Source organism: Anoplopoma fimbria, chromosome 5, assembly GCF_027596085.1.
Source record: "Anoplopoma fimbria isolate UVic2021 breed Golden Eagle Sablefish chromosome 5, Afim_UVic_2022, whole genome shotgun sequence".
Classification (NCBI taxonomy): Eukaryota; Metazoa; Chordata; class Actinopteri; order Perciformes; family Anoplopomatidae; genus Anoplopoma; species Anoplopoma fimbria.
The window spans coordinates 14,510,306-14,533,837 of record NC_072453.1 but is presented as its reverse complement, the minus strand read 5'-3'; the positions used below and the strand labels follow the sequence as shown (position 1 = coordinate 14,533,837).

The window sequence follows — 23,532 nt, the reverse complement described above, 5'->3', positions numbered from 1 at the left end:
CAAAGTGAATGTCATTATTTACACCTGAAAAAGACCAAACATAAAAAATGTTAACATAATGCACCACAATTTAAACCTTTAATATGTTGTTTTAATATTTTTCATAAAAAAAATCTTTTTTTATATAAGAAAGTCAAGTATAGAATGTCGAAAAAAGTCATTAAAATGTCAGTGTTGCAAGTCAAAAAAAGTTTTTTAAAGTAGGTCAAAAAAGTCTTCTAACAGTCATATAATAGAATGTTGAAAACAGCTAATGTCAAATATGTCAAAAAAAATCTGAAAAAGGTCAAAGTATTGCATGTCGGAAAATTTCATAATTTTATACAGTTATTGTATGATATGTCGAAAAATTTCATAAAAAGGTCAAAGTATTGCATGTCGGAGAATTTCCAAAAATTGTAAAAGTCATAGTATAGTCTGTGGAAAAATGTCATAGAAATGTCATAGTGTTGTAAGTCAAAAAAGTTAGTTCATAGCAGGTCAAAAGGCAAGTCTTCAAAAAGTATGTTTATAACAGTTAATGTATAGTATGTTGAAAAAAGTCATAAAAAGTCATAGTATATTTAGTCGTAAAATAAACTAAAATAGTCATAGTATAGTATGTCCAAAAAATCATCAAAATGTCATATTGTTTTAAGTCCAAAAAATATATTTTATAGTAGGACAATGAAAGTATTCAAACAATCATATAATAGCATGTTGAAACAGTTAATGTATAATATGTAAAAAAAAAAGTGATGATATAGCTGTCAAAAAAGGCATAAAAAAGTAATGTAGGGAAAGCCCAAAAAATATAGCATAGTATGTTGAGAAAGCAAAAATAATGAAAAAGTCATAGAATAGTATTTGGAAAAAAGTCATAAGAAGGTCATGTCATAGTGTAGTATGTCAAAAAAAGTCAAAGTATGGTATCTTTCGTATCTTTATAGTTATCATGTTCAAACTCAGAATCCAAGGTTCAAATCCAACCTTTTCCATCTCTTAAAAATCCCCTCTCTCTCCCTTGATAAAATATATCCAAAAAGTCATCGTATAATACGTTGAAAATGGTCATAGAACAGTAGGTTGAAACGGTTATAGTATATCGAAAAAATGTATTGTCATATATAAGTCATACAAATGTCCCAGTATAGTATGTCAAAACAGTCATGGTATAATTAGTAAAAAAAAAAAAATCATAAAAAAGTCATAGTTGAGTATGGTAAATAAAGCCACTAAAAAGTCATAAAAATGTCATATCATAGAGATAGTACAGCGTCTAAAAAAACCAAAACATAAATAGTATGTCAAAATAATTATGTCCTTTTTAAAAAAGTCATAGTATAGTATGTTGAAAAAGGCATTAAAAAGTCATAGTAAGGAATGTTGAAAAAAGTCACTAAAAAAAGTCAGTCATAAACATAGTGATAGTATAGCATGTTGAAAAATCATATATATATATATATATATATATATAGTATGACATAAAAATGTAATTAAAAGAACTAGAATAACCAGCCAATAATCCTAAGGCAAAGGTTGACATTATCTTGGTTTCACATCAGAGAAATGACAAAACTAAACTAAACTAAATGTGGAATACCAACATTTTCTTAATAGCGCATAGCACAAAGTACCACTGATGCAGACAGCATCAGCAGTGCTCTGCCCTGCCTGAAGGATAGTTACATCAGATGCTACAAGAATAAGACTAGCACAATCATTAAGGATCCCAACCACCCGGAGAATGGCCTTTTCTCCCATTTGCGGTTGGGAAGAAGGCACAGGATACACCAGAGAGGCTCAGGAAGAGTTCCACCCTCAGGCCCCTGGCATCCTAAATTAGGTCACTGCCGACTTTAGGAACTTCTGTCTGCTATTAGAAATTGATGGGCCAAAAAAAATGTACACCAAAAAAAATACTTTCCGATGTTTTTCTGGCTCATATATTTTATTACATTATTTACATTATTGTTTGGATAGGCTTTTAAACAGGATGCCAAATGTCTAACTCAATGAACCTCTGCTCATCTGATTCTCGTATGAAAACAATTTTTTTTAGAAAAGACAATATTAAGTTGGTTTCGCAGTGTGAATGAAGAGTCTTGAAGATGCAAAAGTAAAAACAAGCAGTGCCGAACTGGAGGAGATCAAGTCTGCTTCATGATTAAGAGCTAATCTTTCTGTCTGCTGCACACTTGTTCAACATATATACCATTATGCAACATCGTAATACCAGAGGAAACAGTGTTTTACCAACAAGTTAAAGCCAATAAAGAACATCAAAGCATCTGAAGTTTTTTGTAATCTCACAGTTTACCTGTTTTTTACTGAAATAATGAGCAATTTCAACAAACTTGCTTTGTAAAATGAAATTAAGTGTCCTCACAGTCTGTGGCATCAGCAACGACATACTGACCAAAATAATTTGTTTTTTATCCCAACAAAGAAATCATCTGAAGCTACTGCAGGCACTTATGTATTTGCTGAAGATATTCTAAAGAGGTCTTTCGACAGCAGGCTCTCAGGAAAAAAAAAAAAAAACCTCTGCTGTTTCCTTGCTGCTATGTGATTAGAGGTATATGGAAGTCTGCACTGTCGAATAGGAGAGGTCTTTTGGCTGGAGAGGGATCCTTCTCAGCCTTGTGCAGTAGTTTAAACAGTCCTGTTCCGATGTTCATTGGAATCCCCATAATGATGCACTCAGACACACCTGGAACAGGAAAAACAGGAAATGTTAAGGCCCACTTAAGACAAAGCGTTAAGTTCAATTCCACTACAGAGATGAATCATCCGTTTACCGCAGACTGAGTCCTTTTGTCCAAAGTAGGCGGCATCGAAGAGATGATCTGCTGTTTTCTCGAAGGAGGCCAGCATGAGGACGCTCTCCTTCATTTTGGCCAAACCGAACCTGGTTATTCCCAGTATCTCCCCCTTTATTGTCGGAAGACAGTTAGTACAAAAGGTGAAATGACCTCTTACTACACACACACACACTGAAGAAGTATCAAGATTTAGATTTGGTCATACCTTGTAGGACATGAGATCTGCTAGAAGCATGACGTGACGCCGGTCAATGCTCATTCCGTGGTTAACCATGGTGTACTGAATCTCATTGATGATGGTGGATCGAGCTGCCTCAATACCCAGAGTCTTCTCAACCTAGAAGAATGCAAAGGAAAGCTTGTAAAAAGAAAGCTGGTACCTGCAGTCAATGCAATTATTATTCATTTGTAATTATTTATAGTAGAGCTGTAGATACATTTTTATTTTTTTTTTTTTTTATAAATCATTCACCAACAAATATCCAGATATTTTAACACAAAGGAGTGGATGCATTTTAAAACATGAGACTTTGAAATGATGGACATAAAATCGACTGTCAACATTCCTAGACATGGTTAAATACTCAACAATAACTTTCTACTGTCCCTCACGTCTCTCTGTGATTATTTCCTTTATCAGTATAGCGCCTGAAGTGGACAAATCTTTCTGTTGTCAGACAACAGTATGGGGATTAGAGAGTGGGGTTGGCCTCAGTGAAGCAGCTCCAGGAGAAAAAAAAAATGTCAACTTTGCTTTGGTTTACAGGCTACATTGTTATTAATATTCATTTTGATTTCAATGAGATAGACAGAAGTTTAAAAAACAAAAGATGAAGGAGAATAAGTTGAGTCATTCTCTTGTTGTTTCCTTGTGAACTTTCAGAAAATTATCCGGTTGGTTTACATCTAAACAGAGTTCTTCAAACATTCATGTGGACCTGAACAAATACACTCAGTATCCAGGTAACCAGGTACAAATAGCTAAACCTAATGCAACACATTAGATACAATTAAACATCACAATCAACTGCAGCCTGCAATACAAAACAATAAAGTTGAATCAACACCTCTAAGTTTCATCAAACATTATAATCTTTATGAAGTAAGGGTTTACCACAGGACTGTGGCATTAAACTACATTAGTTATATTTAGGTATAAGTACTGATTTGGAACCTACATTGTCGAACACAACAAAAGGTAAGCTACTCCTTGAACTCAATCTCACTCAAACTGAGCTGACCTCAATGTACTGTTGGTATCGGTTTGAGTGTGAGAGCAGAATACAATCTGTAATGGTTATCAGGTTCAGCCTCAGTGACGGATAAGACGTCGACAGATGTGGAAGCAAATAAAGGACGCATGCAGGGCTCTGATCAAAGCTTCGGCACCACTGGCTTTAAATCTCCCTTTACAGATACCTCATATGTGTTGTTTGAAGTGGTCTTGCTTCCGTTCACTCCGTGCGTTGCCATTACAGCTCTCAGGTTGTCCCCCTCCACCAGGAGTTTGTACATGGTCTTGGTGCTCTGTTCGTCAATGTGAATGACAGCTCGGGAAACTTCCGGTATTCCTTGAACCACCACCTTTCCACGGGAGAAATGAGAACAATTAAAAAGAAGAAACACAATGCACCTTTGACTTTTTAAACTTGGGGCATACAGTTCAGGAGTACAACACACTCCTACTCTTCCGTCTTACTAATCAGTGCTTTAGAAACAAACTGTTTTCCAGGATGCATTAGCAATTACTCTAATTATGAATTCAGTCAACCTGATTATCACCTTTGGAAGTTCTTCTTTTAATGACTGCAGCACGTAGTACATGGAGCTCTTGTTGTTCTCTCGTGGCGACACACACACCACCGCCTCGCCGTGCACAGCGATGTCTCCTGGCTTCACTCGTAGTTTAGACATGCAGATGGAGTATCGCACTGTTTCCGCATTTACCTGAAAGATGAAAAACACATATCAGAGGCAAAGCTACCATAGGTATTCTAAACACACAACAAAACAAAAACAAAAAAACACGAATCTATAATGTAGCACAGCCAATAAGCTGTGAGTGCACTCTGCTGTAGCCTTTTAAAGGGAATAGAGAACATGTTGTTATGTTATGTAGAAAAAGGAAGACTTTGTTGATGCATCAATGGAAGTTTGTTTAAAGCAATGATACCCTAACCCTCACCAATTAAAACAATTGTGACTTTGTGTTTTGTTTGTGTTTACTGGCTGTAGTTTGTATAAATGTGTTTGACTGTATGTGTGTGGACCCCAGGCAGAATATTCAATGCTTATGCTAGTGCTAATGGGATCCTCATTAAAAATGTATTGCTGCAAAGAAGTCTGGGAGAGTGAAAATAAGTAATATATCCATATTCCCAGATCTCAGCATTTATTGTGGTACACACCAGTGTCACTGATAGATATGATAGCCAAAGCTACAAAATAAGACCAAGGTTTTAACAAACTACAATTCCTCTGATTCCTTTGATCAATGAGAATGGGGATACATTTGAAATATTCCAACAATGTGGCAAAAAAAATAACAAAACATTGTGGTACCTCCAGACGCAGCAGCCTTATTCTCTCCAGTGACAATTTCACCAGAATGAAGCAATCGTCTGGTAGAAAAACCTCCTCTATGTACTCAGAAATCTGTAGAGAAAAGCGAGAGATCTTGGCTTCATAACAGCACAGCAATTGTTGATATTCTGAATGACTCTCTTTTGAAACTACTGGTGTCCTTAAGTCAATACCTTAATGTCACTGATTTAAAGACACGGTTAAAGTTTAAAACGCTGCTGCTCAGAATACCTCTCCCAGAAGAGTTTTCTCGATCCTTCCCTTCACCAGCCTGGCGAAGTCAGCGTCCTCTTCCACATCCAAATGAGCCGTGATTATAGGTGTGCTGAGTAACGAGTAGATGACTTTCAATGGATCATTCAAAACAAATTCATTACTGTGACAAAGACAACAATTTATGTGGCCAAGTAGAGTCCCTTCTGCTAAACGCCCTATATTCAGTCTCTAAACCATGGATGCTTCCATAAAAAGTAGCTGAGGCCCTTTTTGAACTACAAAACTCAAAACAAAAAGAAGAAAGAAACAAACGTCACAGAAGGTCATTGCTTCCATTTGTCTTATTCTGCTCATATGACAGATAACACAAGCATAATTATATATTATACCTGATGTTCTTGGAGGCATTGATGATCTCTTTGATGCGAGGCACCCCCAGAGTGATGTTCATGGAAGCCACACCAGCGAAGTGGAAGGTTTTCAGGGTCATCTGAGTACCGGGCTCTCCAATGCTCTGGGCACACAGGGCCCCTACTGCTGAGCCCGGCTCCATCTGAGCTCTGTGCGAGTAAACACATGATAAGACTCAACTTTCATTAAACTGACAATTAAGAGAGCTTTGGCAATTATTATACGAACATTATCATCATCATCATCATCATCATCATCTCGACAGTCCTCGGATGACTGTTTAGAGGAGTGTGCATGTGGGGATATCACTGGACACACAATCTACTACTCCTCCTACAACAGGATCTGATAGAAGCATTACCAACGCATGTAGCTCATTATTTAGAATTATGTATTCAATTTTTTAACTGAATCTTTGGAATAAAAAGAGTTTAAAACAAAATATTTAAATGGTAATAAAAAAATCTGGTTTTGAATATACTTTTTTCAGTGCCAACACAGTTGAACAGATTGGTTTGGATGCAGAGCAGGCTGTCAGTCTCAACAACTACTGGATGGACTGCCATGACATTTGCGACAGCCATCCATGGTTCCAAGAGGAACCATTAGGATCCACTCTTTTCCCTCTGCTGACACCATGAATATGACATTTGTGGATTTGAGTGACATTTCTTGATTGTCACATTATGTAACTGACGCTCTGATATTCGTGCCCACTTCATGCAGCTACTGGCTGGGTGTGCAGAAGTGAGAAAGTAAGCAGGGTTTTAAGTCTGACGCTCGCTTTTTTTCATTCCTTACATAACTATCAGTCACTTTTTGGGTTGACAAATGAGTGCAACCCTTTGAATGGCTTCCAGAAGAATTATATTTAAACATTATTGTATCTTCTCACAATATTTGATAGTTGACACCTGCCCTCTGATGTGGTTCAACAACACTTCATTAAAACCAGTAGTTTGCCAGTTTACCATACCCTTAGGCTTGTTTCTACTTTCTTTGAGGAACTCTGGCACATATCAGTAGCTCATTATTTTTTTCCCCACAAATATTTTTCTTAACTTTTCTATTACCAGAGGCACATTTTGAGCTACCTATGACCCAAGAGGGTGTTGTTTACAGGTAACTGCAGTGCAGTGTCTTCCTGCAGCATACAACTAAACTTTCTGGTGCGAGGGGAGAAAAAAAAAGAATCAATCTGCTTCTTTTTAAGAAAATACTGTTTTGCTGAAAATGAGTATCAAACAAAGACTGTGAGCCTTCGAATAAAACGAGGCGTCTTGTACCTCATGTACTTGTCTCTGCAGGTTTCAAGGAACTTCCCCAGCTGGGTGGGGGTTATGCGATCCAGCTGATAGAGAACTTTTGGCTGCAAAAGAAAAATAGTGATGAGCAATATAGTTTCAGAAATAGCGGAGCTTAAGGATATTGCTGCATACAGAACATTAATCCACGCTGTGCGGCGCCTACCTCGCTGGTGCCGTTGTCGTTGATGCCGTACTTGTCTCTGGTCTTCTTGATCCGTTCTGAGATACTCTTAATGAATTTCTTTATCTCCTACAGTTGAGGGAAAATGATTTAAGAGTGTCACAGGTCGATTGAAAAGGCTCCTTAATATCTTTAAAAACAAATAATGAAGTGTGACCAAACTGTGTGCTGTTTGACACATGATACACTGTCATGCAGTTGTTAGATATCACAGTAAAAGGCATGACCAATGCAAACTCCCAGTAAATCACATACAGCAATCTCTTTAAAAAAAAACCACCAGCAGTGGTTTAAAAGAGAGCAGTCAGATGTCAAAGCATTAATCTAAACACAGTAAGGTTTTTGGTTTTTTTAAACTAGCAACAACGTGGTTATTAATTAAATCATCGATCTGTTCCAGCACTCGTTGACACAACATTCTCGAATCAGTTAAACCACAGTTCAGCATGCTCGGTCACTATACCTCCAGGTACTTCTCTGAGCCTGTTTCAGTTAACTCCTTCACAAAAGGGGGGGGGAAAGGTTCACATGAATTATTGCCAGCACTACAAGTAACTGCATGTAAATGGCTTTTGAACCACATAATAAGATAGTTTATTCTACCAACTACACTTTTTCTGCCATGTTATTCCTTAATATATTATACTGTCAAAAGCCAAAGGATACACAATTGTTTTCTTTTGTATTTATGGGTGTGGAGGTGTTGCACCGCAACCACAGGAGGTGTAATGATTTTCTCTGCATCAGTCAGGAAAAGTAAAAATGATGTTTTTTGAAAATAAACTGAAAATGTGTTCACATAAACTCGAATAGCACACACGTTGTCCTTAAAAACCTTTACACAAGTTTTCATGGTTTCTTACCCTTGTACAAAAAAAACCCTGTCAGATTTCTATCTGATTTACAAGTGGACATCTGGGTGTTTTGCCACAACTTTGTGTATTCATCTGTTTGATTTGCTGAAATGATTGTTGTGTTCGCTGCAGCAGGAGAGGCAAAAAAAACGGTTGTTGTATCAACAGGAAATGTTTCATATTGTCAAAAACGTTAAGAGAGAATTATCAATCCTCTTTTAGGTTTAAAAACATTTAGAATTATAAATAAATGGTTTGGATTAATCTCTGTTTTTATATTTGAGGATAAGGCTGGCAAAACTAGTGATAATAGCTCTCTAGTTACAAAAAAAATAAAAATCATCATAATAACAAATATTGTCAGCAGAGCCAAAGCTTCCAAACTGTCTAAAACTATTAAAAACACATCAATCAGTCACATTTCCTTCATTATGGTGAACAAGGGCACTGTAGTACATTTTGAGTCAATCCCCATGTAAATACTCAGTAGTGCACTAAATGTGTATTAATTCAGGAAGAAAATTGTTCTTTTTAAATCATGATTGACTAAAGTCTGATTGTTTTTAGCAAACTTTACTCAAACAGGAGTGCCGTTTGCAGGAGAAAACGATCCTGCTCTACCACTGAGCCACAGTCGCATAAGGAAGCTGGAAGGTATTCTGAGTTCAAGTACAAGTTCTGGTCTTTCATGAGATTTGAGAATAATATTAGCCTTATACTTTAACCCTTGTAAGATAAACTTTACATGTAATTGACTTGATGTTACTCTTCTCGGTGGATAACTAAATGTGATTTTTCATTGTTATCTTGGCTAAAGAGGTCATCTTCTTTTTTAAGTGGGACCTCTCAAAAAAAGACTTTTTGGTGAAAATCCAGAAATGTTGTTTGGATGTCTTAACCTGGCAGGATAACATAGATTCATCCATGCATTTTCTCATCAACTAGAGAACTTACCTGAAGTGGTAACTGAAAGAAACATTTCAGTGATTGTTCAACCATGATAGATACTTGATAGTATACGTTGTGACCTCTTAAGAGTGATTTCTATTTTTGGTAACTGTTTCCTGCTGATCAGCTACACGAAACATCAAAGCAAGACACACTTATTCTCAGGAAGTCAGTTTCTTTGATTTAAAAGTCAACAGAAATATATATAGCAACCTTTTTACATACTTTCAATAGCCACTCTCTCTGAATGCCTGCATGTTGTTCCCTTTTATTTCCATTGCAAAAATGCAGGTAGTTGTGGAGAACTCCTACCAAAGGGCTTTTCGTAATAAAAACAAAAGTATTCAAGAAAAAAATATAGCTTTGTTTGACAGCACTGTACTGTGATGAGGTTACCTCCAAGAAGCCGTCTTTGCAGCACAAGAAGTCCGCTCTCTTCGTGATGGCATCAGCAGTGAGGACCACCTCGTTTTGACTGAGGGCAGGCTCGTCTGGACACACATAGATCGCCTGCGGGGAACGGAGAGGATCAAAAGGAGTTCATTGGGAGCCAACACTTTCATTGCATCTGAAACTACCCACCTTAACAATAAAAGAAAATCCCCTATGGACTGGAACAGAAGAGTTTATGTCATAATATTCTGATCTGATCTCCATTAACTGGCAAGTGCTTTTTTAAACAAATACAATCACTACAATAGCTTGTACCATTAAATGAACTCTAACCTCTTGATAGATACTATAAACCGATAAAGCATAGATAGACAGAGGACAGACCGATACAAACACAGATAATAATAATAATAATAATAATAATAATAATAATAATAATAATAATAACAATTGCTATTTTACTATGATGATAACTCCTTTATTATTCTTTTATCGTATTTTATGTCATTTGTAAAACACCTTGAATTGCCACTTGGAATGTAGCATAGAAATAAAAATAGCTTTCCAATAAAACATTTTTAAATCAACATGCAGCAGATGGTTTTCCTGCAGAGCTCACAAGCTCTGGGATCAATCTTGTCTCGCAAGCACATTACCAATCACCACAGTCACTGCGGTAATCACAGGTGGCATTTTAGACTAATAGACTGCTAATCACGCTGTTATACCAAGAAAATACAGACATCCCCGGGGACTACAGTATCTTTCCTTGATTACAGATTTTTTTTAAAAAGGCAAAGTTCTTACAAACTGATGAGGTTCTCTGTGTCTTTTTAAGCGATAATAATTGAACAATTCAAACTTCCTGCAATTTGGTTTAGTTGCATGGAAATGCTGAACAATTTCTCAGAAAATGAATTTGCTGTAATTTTGGTTCGTGCGTGTGTGCATTTTCACATGAAAAGCGTCTCTGCTAATGAGCTGCTTCTATGTTTGGCAGTAGGCTTCTCACAGCGGGAAAATATTCACAGTGGTGTCTTTCATCCAGCGCATCGGCATAAAATAGTCCATTAAAGTTGACATACGAGACCAAACAAAGCAAACTAAAAGAATGTTTATAGTGGAATTGGACTACACTGACTAACTATGCTATTGGTTTGCACACATGTTTATATATGTGTAGGTGGGTGCACAGGGGGGCAGGGACTCATCTGCACAAATTAGTTTAAGGGTGAGGAAGAAAACAGCAGGCATGAAGAAAGAGAATGCCCAGAAAAGCAGGTCCATAAACTATCCTCTCACCCGGATGTTGTCTAGGACTCTCTTAAACTCCAGCGGCTCATCCTTTCCCTCCATGGCAGCTGGATCCAGACCATCGCCGCCATAAATAAACTGGATGATGTCGCCGGTGGAGCTGCGTACCGTCAGGTCGTACTGAGAGCACAAATCTTCCAGGGACTTGACCAGACGCCTCTGTACAATCAAGCACAGGCAGGAACACAACAAAGATATCAAAGTGACATATGTGACAGTAGCCCATACTCTTCTTTCAGAATGAAATATGTTTCAATAACTCATTCTGAAAGAAGAGTATGGACTAGAAAATGAATTTTACTCAAGGTATAAAGGAAACTATAGATGGTCACATACTTTCATTTAGTTACGTGACATCAGCATGGCAACAAGAGTGAACCCTGGGAATAAATCCTCAGGCATTACCTGCATATATCCAGTCTCTGCAGTTTTCACAGCAGTGTCCACCAGACCCTCACGACCAGCCATGGTGTGGAAAAAGAACTCTGTGGGTGTCAAGCCAGAGTAGAAGCTGTCGGCCACAAAGCCTTTAGCAGCAGGCAGCTGTAAAGAAAAAACATTAAGCAGGCCTGCTGAATGCATCTTTATTTATATACATATATCCATTACCACAAAATCCCATATAGCCCATTATATAAGGAATCATAATCTCACATTATTCATTCATTATTATGAGTAAGTCTCAAACGGATGGCGCTGCTTGTTGTGTGTAGAGTGTGTGTGTGTGTGATTTTGGTGCTGTCCCCAGCACTGAAATACCTAATATCTAAATAAGTCAATACAAACCAGACATATTGGACATTAATGTGGCGTAGCTATTTGCAAAAGCTCAAATAAAAGTTGTTACATTTTTTTTTTAATCTATCATTGCATATCCTAACAAACAAATACCGAACAGAACATGTATGATCCTTTTGAAGAAAAGATGGCATAATAATGAAAATAAATGAATTGAATCTTACTTTTGAATGCTTTTCAAAGTGAGGCAGGGAGCGATTTTCAAATCCGTCAGGTACTCGAGAGCCACTTATGGCCTGCTGGCCCACACAAGCAATCATCTGGGAGATATTAATGAACGACCCTGTGTGTATATTTAGAGGAAATGGTGGGAAAGGGGAGACACAACCAAGAATAATAATAATAATTTAATGTTATTTACTGAAAACCACTAGTTTTTTCTTTTTCTAAACACAAGAGTTTAAACCTCTTCACTTGAATCTACATGTCCTCCCCACACACATCTGTTTATAAGTTAGAGGACAACTTGCTGTTTACTGCAGTTTGCATTAATAGGGTCCTCTTCAAACAAGGACAGCTCACACAAAGAAATGTAATGAGTTGCTGACTCCCTCCAAGTAGGTAAATAAACCATAAACATATAAACTACATAGTGGCTGTGCTGCAGAGTATCATATTTCACTCTTTTTTTCGCCTTTTGTCCTTTTCTGTTCCGGTCTCACATGCTTTTCTCTGTAAAGCCCTGGATTTGTCACTTCTTTTGTTGTCATCATTTTCATTCAGCAGCACTGAGTGACGTGCACAAACAGCACATCTAAACAGCAGCATCTTCCATTGTAACTCAGTGCTTTGTATCCTGCATAGCCCACAGTCATCTTATGAATAAAGTTAACTTCTAGCAATGTTTCAACTCCTGCAGCTCACTAAACAAGTTTTGAAGGTCATAGAAGTTGAGAAACAACATTTACGAATTTATGAAAAATCTTATAAACAAATGTATTTACAGCCAAACTAATATCTAATTATTAGTCCAGTTTCCTGTCCAGTGAGCTTACCTTTGGAGCCGCAAAGAGCCATGACGAGAGGGCTGTTGCTCTTGTCGAGCTCCCTGAGACAGGCACTACCGGCTCGGTCTCTGATGACGGACAGCTCTTTCAAGATGAGAGCCTATTTAGAAAGAAACTCTGAATAAAACAACCTTTGTACAGACATAACTGAGTGGTGTTTGAGTCTGTATTTATTTATTTGAGAAAGCATTTATTTATTTGAGAAAGCATCAGTGTTTTGATGGGTAATTGCTCATCTGAGGGATGAAGGTGGTCTGTTATTGTAGGTATTATTCAATCTCAGTATTCTAACATTGGTGATGACATGGGAGAATTAAGGTAACAAGTTTGTCACAAATAAACAAGCGTGATCAGGGTGAAAATCAGCATTAAAAATGTATATATAAAAATAAAGATACAGCAAATATTAAGGGGAATTTCTCAGCACTTGTCCTAGAAACGTATCTATGCAGAGTCTGGTTTTAGACAGAACATGAAAATGGATTTTTTTTTTTTTAATATACATGATGTTTATTGTTAAATAAATTATTGGTGTATTTACAGGTAGTTGGTGCTATTTTTCGTGATTTGCAGCTGAAAAGACTTTAAAGGATTTTCTTAGACATCTAGATTACATATTAGCTTGTTTTCAACAAAACTTTATTTCAAACAGTTTGCAGGCAAGAGATGCACAAGAGTTAAAAAGGGAAATCTCTTAAATATATTGCAGCATTGTTGTGCAGGTTTGTTTGTGATGTGATACCACAGCAACGGTGGCTTATACAATTTAATAAGATTGATAACATTATATAGGTCCATCTTCTACTAACCTCACCAACTTTAATTCTTATCTAATTTACTTTTAAGATCATTTACTAGTTCCTCCGCTACAGGAAGTCTGTCACACCACTGATGAGTCACCCTCGGTGTGAATAATAAGTAAATGCCATGGGTAGAGAAGGGGTCATTTGCAAATAAAGGTAATAAATGAAAGACCTGAAATGTGACGTGGTGTGCAAGTGGCTGATTAAATGGCATGCAGCAGTGAGGATCCAGATGACTTGTGTAAATCCACATGGATGTTAATGTTTTTCCATGTACGAATATGCATGCACGCCTACCTCCAGGGTCTCCTCTGCCGTGCAGCCTGGCTGCTGATGTAACTTGCCCGTGGCAAGAGCTTCGATGTATTCGTCACACTTTTTGTAACCGTCATCCAGCAGGTCCTGTTTGGCCTTCAACAGACCCTGACCGGGTGTCACGTCACCGATGCCAATAGAAAAGCCGCGGTTGGCTGAAAGTTGGGGTTTAAAAAAATGTTTTTTTAACTGAAGTTGCAATCAGCATGTCCATAGATTATCCAGTTTGCAGAACAGTTTTCTGTTAACCAATCGAACCAATCTACAACATAGTTATTTCATAATAAATGTCTAGGTTCATTTCTGATTGACAGGTGTCATTTTTCACATCATTGTAAGCTGTTACATCCCTGTGCACCACCTACATAGATACACCGGAGCGAGTCTTGCCAGGCGAGACATGGCGTTAGCAGCCTCCAGCTGTCCCCAGTCTCTCAGCAGGATGTAGAAGATGTTATTCTTGGAGCCAGACCCCAAGGTGCCCTTGTCCAAAGAACCGCACATCAGCTCACTGTTGTGGATCACCACGACTGGAAATGTGACAGGAATATGCGTCAAGAGTTGACATTGTTAGCTCACAGAGGAAACACGACCAGGTGAATAAAACACAGCGTGGTGATGGCCTGGAGACACACGGTGCTGACTGAGAGGGTTGGTGAAGGCTAGGATGAATTCATAATGGGGGGAATTTTGGCAAAATCTTTTTTTGGGGGAAAAAGTAATTAAAATGTATAACTGAATTGAATTCGATGGTTATACCATCTTAAGAAAAAAAAGAATTACATATTATCCTTTTTATTTACAGTCTCCAAGCATGGGTATTTTTCAATATTATCATTGATCAACTTCCACTGGAAAAATTGTGTTGATAGGAACATATTGCATGTTAACATTTCAAAAAAAGGAAACTGATCAAAAACTAACAAATTACCTTTTAATTAAAAGATTTTCAGTGCATTGAACATTATCTTTTTTATTTTATATGAGATTTTGCATTAATTCTAAATATTATTATTATTATTAATAATTATTATTTATTAAATATTTGGTTTTGTTATATATTTTTTTCAATCACATCAACCAGCTCGTGTGTCTCCTCCTTAAACATCAACAGAAAAGTGTGATTGTTTTTTTAATGTTATCCCCTGTATTGAATTGAGAATATAAGAAACACAACTTGCTGTTCTGTTCTGTCTCTCTTTCTCTTATTAAATGGTTAAATAAAAAGGTCATAATACATTTCATGACTTGCCAAATAAACCCTTTTCCTTTGATGCGTTTAATGGACTTTTTTTTCCTTCTTTTTTTATTGAAGAAACTCACATGAGTCGTTGAAACAGAGATCCTCTCCCTTGCCACAGTACTGTTTGCCCTTGGTCCGCAGGTTCGCCTTGACTGGACATTCCTTACTTGGCTTCAGAATGAGGCTGAAGATCTGCTTGCCCGTCCACAGCGCCATGGGCTGATGGACACACACACACAGCAAAATATTAGCGCCAGGCCACAAACGGAGAGTTATGTAACTAGCTCACCAGAGTGCAGTACCTTCATGATAGCCGGGCGGGGGAGAGTGACCTTGATTTTTTCATCTTGGCCGACAAGGATTGAAGCGATTATCTGACAGGCTTTTGATCTTTCAAAGAAGGTGTCCTTCAGCGTCAAGAGGTAGGCCCCTAGGAGGAAGAAATATGCTGTTCATTTAAATTCAGGCATGCAAACTAATCTGGGGTGAAAAAGGGAACAACGATGCAATCCCCCCAATTATTACTATTATATATTTAAAGGTGCATTCCGGCCATGATTTTCTCACCCTGCAATTATCAAGAAAAAGTATAAAATAAAACATTTATTTAAACTATATTTTTGAATATCCGCTGTTAAGTCAAAGCACCAGAAGCCTCACATCCCATAAAAACAGACCACTGTGACTGACATCCACACGACACTGCACTGACCCGTCAGAAAGTCCTGAATGGCAGCAATCAGAGGTTCGCCATTTCTTGGAGTGACAAGATTTGCTTTTGTCTGGAAGAAAAGACAATTTGTGTCAAAGTGAAGTCAATTTCCTGCGAACATCACAGTTACCGGAGACATCTTTTCATTGCCTCAACACTGGTAGATGCGTGTGCGTGTTTTCTGAATGGACCACATGTGTTGCGCTGATGTATACCCCCATTAGGACGAGTGCTTCAGCCTTGGCTTCTTCAGTCTGAGGTAGATGAAGGTTCATTTCATCACCGTCAAAGTCAGCGTTGTATGGGGTGCACACACATTCGTTGAACCGGAACGTCCTGTGAGGTTTGACTCTGGCCTGTGAGTTTGAGGAACAATGAAAACCAGTGAAAACATAAAGAAGCAACTAAACAAAAATGTACTAAAAAGAGTAATCCTGCTAAATTTTTGCACCTTTTTCTACAGTGAACATTGGCACATAACATGTTTTTAAAAACTGCAGTTTTTTTCATTTTTAAAACGCATACGTCACATATTTTATTGCTACTTTTTAAAATTGTACTTTTGCAGTACTTGTTTTTTTATGTTTTCTTTTGTCTTACTATGTTTATTGTGTTCATAAGGTTTCCAAAATACTAAGAAAAATGATGTGAAAACCTACTTTAATCTGTTTCTGATTGATGACGATAAGAATAATCACTGAATCAAAACTGGGAACTGTTATTCTAACAACAGTTTATTCAAACTTTGGAACATTAACTCATTTAGCTTGATTTACCTGGACAGATGAAAACTGTTTAAGGCGCAGATAATAACTTGAATTACCTATTTTGTTCCAATCTGTCACAAATATCTGTCAAGCATTTATGCCTGATAGGTGTAAAACAGATAGTAATTTGTGTTCAGTAGATATTAAAGTTATTGTAAGAGAATAAAAGTGCACACAAATTCAACTTTTGATTCCTCCTGTTTCTTCCAGCACCTGTAAAACCTTCACTTCACATCTTTCCTACTTAACAGATAGAAGCAGCGGCTTTTGAGCTCTGCACTGTGCCTGTAAATTGCTTTTGCAAGAAAACTGTGGAGGGTTCATTAAGAGTAATACTGAGCTGTAAACCAAGACAAGAAAACATGCAAAATTGAAGTTAGTTTTTGCAGAAGGGTAGATGTTTAAAAACCTAGTTGAACCACCCCGATTGATGTTTGTTACATTTCTTTACATTAAAAGATGAAAAGTTAAAAAGAAAACCACAAATACATATCAAAGTTCAGTAAGTTAGTAAGTAAGAGTAGTCTTAAAGTAAGCTTACGATGTGGGCCATGATGCTGAGTTTGTGCAGGGAGGGCTGTCGATTGAAGAGGACGATGTCTCCATCTATCAGGTGTCTTTCCACAACGTCACCAAACCTCAGCTCTTGAGCGATCTTCTCACGGTTTCCATATTTCAAAAACCTGACAAAATAAAATGACACAATTTTGGTGGTGAACCGCAACAACAAATTACTGGATTTATTTTTGCATTAGAAGCAGCAAGCCTTACCTTTTCATCTGTGTGTGACGATTCTGGATAAAGTTGGCTCCGGGATGAACCTCCGGCCCGTTGCGGACCAGTTTCCTCAATAGCTCCAAATTGGCTTTGTTCACCTATAACATAGTGTCACATTTAGATAGCTGGAGTTCTGCCATGGAAGTGGTAGTTTACTGTAGTGAGGCTTACCTTCTCTGGGTACGTCAGGATTTTGGCCACGTGCACGGGGACGGCCACCTCGTCGATCCTCAGGTTTGGGTCGGGGGAAATGACAGTTCTGCCAGAGAAGTCCACCCTTTTTCCTGAGAGGTTTCCTCTGAATCGACCTGAATTTTTACAATAACTTCTACAGTGAGAAATGAATACATGCCGAGTGACAAATTTCTTCAAAGTGTGTCATGGGCGGTTAAATCGATTGACGTCACAGCTCACACAAATCACTACCATTTTGAACATAAAAATAACTGTGTACGTTTTCTACACATAAAAAAGTAGGTAGGTTAAGAGATTTGTAAGAGAGTCAGTTTGACATGGAACTCATTTTCTCTTTCATGTACTTGCTATGTGCGTTTACTGCACAGAGTTGCACAATGTGTCCAAATTATAGAATAATTAGATGAAATTGGTACAATTAGATGTCACAGGTTTTATTATACACTATACCTTGCTTCCCCTTGAGTCTCTGCACAAAGCCTCTGGTCCATTTCTTAGGTGCCATGTTGAGAGGGATGCCAGAGAGCTCGCTGTTGATGTAAAGAGCACACTGCAGCTGCAGGAAGTCCCAGTCCTCCATGATCATCTGGGTCTTCGCCCCTGTCATACGATGCTAAATGAAGAAAAAAGAGTTTGTTAATGTGGGCCATCTCCATGAATATGAGCTAAAATAACTGCATTCAAGACATTAATTAACTTTCAGATCAGGCCTTAACTGTAACCCCGTTACAACCCTTAGAAGCGTTTGTTTTGCTAGTATTTGATGAGCAAGTTTCTTTAGAGACGAAGATATCTAAATAGGCAGGTTTGAAGATGTAGCAGAGAGATTTACTAATTTGAAGAACATATTAGACGCAGAGTTGGCCCTCTGACTTTATGGGTCAGTAGCTGTATGCTCAGGAAAATGTGATGGTAGCTGGAGGCTGCTGGAAACTGAAATAATGTTGTTTTTTTCCTCTGCTAGAGGCTGATATCAGTCATTTATGGCCACTTGCCAACTGCAGCTCATTAAAGTATTTTTAACTTAGATCTTTCTTGTAGTCTGAAGTTTACAGTGTTCAAGGCCCAAGTCTTAAAAGTCCCTACAAATTACCTATACTGGATAGAAGGTAAACAGACACCCCAAAATGACGAACACCAACCTTTTTGATGACATCGTTGAGGAAGATTATCTCCGTGAGCTTCATGGTGAGGTCGTCCTCGTTGGTGCCTGACTTCAGGTCGCTGACCACAGAGGGTCGTATGCAGAGTGGAGGCACCAGGAGGCGGGTGAGAATGAGGTCCGCGGGTTTCCCTGACTCGGGGTTCATCAGCAGCAGGGCGATGTCTTCATGGGGAATCCTCTTAAACATGTTCAGCACCACCAGAGGGTTGAGGTTCTCCTGGAGAGGAAATAATAATAAAGGCAAAATACAAGTTTGTACGTCTTGAGTGTTATACCTCAATAATTCTAATTTTTTTACGCACTAGTTTAAAGAAAATTACAATAATACTCTAAAAAAACCTTTTATTTAATTTAGTAAAATATTCCAAAATTCTCAATTAATCAGTTTTAGTGTTAAAAATTAGCAAATTTGTCATCCACCAATAAAGGAATAAGACTAAGAATCTGACCAACCATTCAAAGCGAACTTAAAACCCTTGTTTTATTCGTGGGCAAAAACTATTGAGGTTTGATACCTAGCCCTATTTCTGATTTACCTTTTTGTCTTACGCATGCTCATCACTTGCCATACTACAGCCTGGCAACACTTAAATACAATAACTACACAGTCAGTGTGAAAAAAATTTAAAAGTTCACCTGTGCTCTGGTCAGCAAAGGTTCCACCACTTTGTTGTGCTCTATGGCGGTATCAAAGGACTGCATGAACTCTGACACAAAAGCATCCACCACCTTCTTGGTTGTTTTATACTTCTCATGGATGATCTTAAGCAGGCCACACTTTTTCACTGGCCCTGAAGAGAAAAAGAGATGACATGTCTCAGCATTTTTACAATTATTACACCAAGACGGAACGCACAAAATAAATGGTGTCAAAAAGAAGTAAATATCAAAAAAATTAAAATGTCTCTTTTCACCATTGAAAGCTGAACAATTCAGACAGATTGTCCTTTTGCGGCATTTATCAGAGATCTTCTTCTTCAACCCTCGTTTCTGGAGATAGGGCAGGTTTGGCCTTTTCAAGAAATCCATGAACTGCAGTTTCTCTTCTTTCGTCAGCATTATACTTGAGCATGTCTTACAAATCATCTGGAGACATGAAGAAATACCACATCACAATGAGAGAGGTGACACATTGTCTCATTAAAATGCTCATTAAATATGGTTACGTTGTTTTAGAATATAAAATATCATTGTTAATATCATGTTCAAGGAAAACAGTAATAACTTCAGGAGTTTACAATTTACACAACTTGGCTAAAACTATAATAAAAGCTTGATAAACAGGATATTATTGGTGATTTAAACACATATTTACTTTTATAAGAGAAAGCACACACACATAATTGTAAAAAACAATATATTCTACCTGTACTAATTGTACTACTCTAGTGACACCTAAAGGAAAAACATATCTGCTTGCAGCTTTACACATGGAGGTATCTTGTTCAATTCAACTTCTGGGCCTTCTGACTGAATTTTGGTCACCCTATTAATTTACGCCAACCATGACCCAAATGATAAGCACATTTTGGATTACCATGATATTACATCAGACCGTAAACTTGCCTGTAAGATTCCTATGATGGCTTTAAAATAGCCAACGTGAAAACACGGCAGCTCCAGATCCAAGTAGCCATAATGTCCCAAGCAATCTGCCAGATTCTTCCCACACGTCAAACACGGTCTGTCTTTCTCACTGGTGCCCTGCAGGAAACATGAGAACAGAGTGGACCAGCCTTTAGTATGAGGATGGACTACAGCTACGTGACCTTATATATGAAATGTGTGACAACGTGATTGCAAAGTGTTTTCACATATCACTGCAAAAGAGAGTTAAAACAAGTGTGTGTGTGTGTGTGTGTGTGTGTGTGTGTGTGTGTGTGTGTGTGTGTGTGTGTGTGTGTGTGTGTGTGTGTGTGCGCGTGTGTGTGTGGAGCGCAAGGTAGTTCTCAAACAGAGGGTCGGTGGTTCAATACCCGGCTTTGGCAGTCGATGTGTCCTTGGGCAAGACACTTAACCCCAAGTTGCTCCCGAAGGCTTGCCATCGGTGTGGACTGGATGTTGCATGAATGTTAGTTAGAGTCTGATGGTGGCACCTTGATGGTAGCCTGTCATCAGTGTGTGAATGGGTGAATGATATGTAATATACTACTGATTGTAAGTCGCTTTGGATAAAAGCGTCTGCTAAATGTATGTGTGTGTGTGTGTGTGTGTGTGTGTGTGTGTGTGTGTGTTTGTGTGTGTGTGTGTGTGTCAGTGTCACATACCATGCGGTGGTCCAACACCCCATAGGGTAGTGGGGTGTGTTTGGTGTCTTGGCTGTACAGATTCTTGCTGACCACCTGGATGTGGGCCTGCTGACGCATCTGTTCAGCAGATTTCATCCCAAAGCAGATGTGGCTTCTGTGAACAAATGCAAAGATTGAAGCAAAAAAATAAAATGTGCATTTTTTTTTTTTTTTTTTTTTTTTAAGTGAACCAGAACTAATTCTAAACAACACAATATTAAGTGACTTTAATTTCTGGTGAATGCATCTCACCACCAGACTTCATTATGGGGGGATTTGAATACTTTGATTGATGTTCAACACTAACAAACAACCTCATCAGCTCCACAGTCACTGCGTTGATTTAACGCATAATACATCTGACAACTATAAAGTTAATGCATCTGAATCAGGTGGGGCCACTGTGTCCTCTTTATTAAGAATGTGCAAAAACAACATAAATATGAACCACATTGCAGAGTGACTGAGGATGCTAACGCTGCGAGCTAACCTGTCACTTAGCTCCTATACTCACATTTTCTTGGCCACATCTGTCTCTCTAAACTGCTCCTTCACCATTTTGGCAGCTTCTCCTCAACAAATAACTACACGAATAAATAAACTGTTATGTTGTCCTCATTGCAGCCCCTCTATGCAGTCTATGCTTGTAGCCAGCACGCTGTTACTTCACTTCCCCATGTTGTGAAAATGCTAGCAGCCAGCAGCATGCAATGCGTGAGCAAGTTAGCATGTGAGCTACAACCAGCGCTGCCTTCAGGGTCAATCGGTAATCTAGGAAGGTACAGCCTTAAAGGTTAAAAAAGCTGTGAAGAAAAGTATGTATGCTGACTTTATTTCATCGTATCGTCTATTTAAATGTTGATTTTTGTTTATAAATAACCAAGACCCAAAGTATTTGGAATATTCTGGAAAGCCAACAAAAACTCGTATTGCAACTTTGTACTTTGTAGAAAGGGCGCGTTTACAAGAAGTGCTTGAACGCAACACAAGCCTATGCTCAACAACAGTAAGAAAGAGAAGTCAAGGGAGCAAAGGTACAGTCAGTCTCAAGTGAGTGCTGACACCTAGTGGTTAAAATATGTAATAACACTAGAAAGGAATGGCGATTAAGGTGTCCTAACTAAAATATGTCATGGGCTGTTATTTATTTATTTAGTGATCAAATGTGAATTTTTTTGTCAACCTTGGAAGCTTAATTTTTTCACATTTTGAGAAATTTGATTACTCACTTTTTGCAAAGAGCATGATGGGAGTGATACCTTCCCCTGCTTCCAGTGTTCGCGCATGACAGTGGGAAGTATGGAAGCCCATTTCTGGCAGTGAAAGAAAAAAAAAGATGAAAACTTAGCCTTGATAAAAAGTCATAATAATGAGATAAAAGTCATAATGTTGGGATAAAAAGTCATAATAATGAGATAAAAAAAAGTCATAATAATGAGATAAAAAGTCATAATAATGAGATAAAAGTCATAATGTTGGGATAAAAAGTCATAATTATGAGATAAAAAGTCTTAATAATCAGATAAAAAGTATAAGTTAATAAAAGTCATAATAAGTTGTCATAATGAGATCTCATAATTTCGAGCCGATCAGTCTTCTCAATTTAATTTTAGACAAGAAAGCTAATATGTGTATTCCCCAATAATGTGAAACCACTACGGGTAAACCACATTCTTTTTTTTTTTTACCTTTTATGTGTACATAATCATTGTCAATCATCAAATATGAGCCTGAGGGCTAAAATGTGGACTGTTATTTTTAAGATACAGTGTCAGGATACAGCTGGGGGGTTTGTTAAGAGTCGGGTTAAGCTAATTGTGAGGGTTATGTTCATGCTTGAGGTGAGGATCAGGGAACAAATGTACTCTAGTAGTCCAAGATATTCTCAAATATAACAACATGTAATAGCACATGGGTGTTACCATACATTTTGCATAAATCCCTTTGTGTGAATATACCTGAATTCATATCATTCAGCAGTGAAGTAGCACTAATAAGATTATGAGGATTATTTCCTGAAGACATTTCAAAAGACATCACTGTTGGCCTGTGCAATATACTAGTTGCAGTCTGAGTTCCTGCCTCTAGATGGCACCAAATGCATTACAAATATCTAGAAATGGAGAGATGGGAGATGCAGAGACTAAACAAATCTGTTATACCTGTGTTGTTTCAGTGCTGATGGCGGCTGATGACTTCCTGATGAGGATTTCCTTCCACAACGTGCCCGTGCTGATTAATTGTTCTGTCAACTGATAACCGCCGACACTGAAAATTGCCTGGCTGTATCTGATTTTCTATTTTCTAATTCTGCTGCCACTTACATCACGAAGGGCCTCTAATTAAAGCTCTAATATAGTATTCAACATGGTTTGAGCTTTCTAAATCTGCCTCTGGAGGCAATGCATCCCCAAAGAACTAGGTCTCTCTACATTTTTTACATCTGGGGAC

The 23,532-nt window shown here is 37.9% G+C and overlaps 1 protein-coding gene across 1 annotated transcript; it reads right to left on the bottom strand.

Moving 5' to 3' along the window:
- Nucleotides 1-1,912: 1,912 nt before the first annotated feature.
- Nucleotides 1,913-21,804, bottom strand: polr3a (polymerase (RNA) III (DNA directed) polypeptide A). Its single transcript, XM_054599209.1, has 31 exons — nucleotides 21,596-21,804; nucleotides 21,061-21,196; nucleotides 20,360-20,497; nucleotides 19,708-19,879; nucleotides 19,430-19,584; nucleotides 18,771-19,010; nucleotides 18,079-18,241; nucleotides 17,605-17,741; nucleotides 17,428-17,531; nucleotides 17,198-17,339; nucleotides 16,105-16,245; nucleotides 15,890-15,959; nucleotides 15,480-15,607; nucleotides 15,258-15,396; nucleotides 14,300-14,464; nucleotides 13,917-14,089; nucleotides 12,805-12,916; nucleotides 11,974-12,092; nucleotides 11,417-11,554; nucleotides 11,000-11,170; nucleotides 9,701-9,814; nucleotides 7,485-7,571; nucleotides 7,301-7,383; nucleotides 5,993-6,163; nucleotides 5,619-5,712; nucleotides 5,367-5,459; nucleotides 4,587-4,751; nucleotides 4,224-4,388; nucleotides 3,010-3,141; nucleotides 2,781-2,913; nucleotides 1,913-2,692 (listed from the first exon to the last, which is right to left on the bottom strand). Exons 1-31 carry the CDS (start codon nucleotides 21,637-21,639, stop codon nucleotides 2,544-2,546), a joined length of 4,173 nt encoding a protein of 1,390 aa, XP_054455184.1. The 5' UTR covers nucleotides 21,640-21,804; the 3' UTR covers nucleotides 1,913-2,543.
- Between the last annotated feature and the right edge of the window lie 1,728 nt (nucleotides 21,805-23,532).

What these genes read in the sequence shown, in the direction of transcription:
- polr3a (XM_054599209.1), bottom strand. Translation starts at nt 21,639, where the DNA reads ATGGTGAAGGAGCAGTTTAGAGAGACAGATGTGGCCAAGAAAAT. An exon ending in CAGAGACTGGATATATGCAG is followed by an intron (nt 11,171 to 11,416) that starts GTAATGCCTGAG and finishes TTGATTGTACAG; the next exon opens with AGGCGTCTGGTCAAGTCCCT. An exon ending in TGCAGAGACAAGTACATGAG is followed by an intron (nt 6,164 to 7,300) that starts GTACAAGACGCC and finishes TTACTCGCACAG; the next exon opens with AGCTCAGATGGAGCCGGGCT.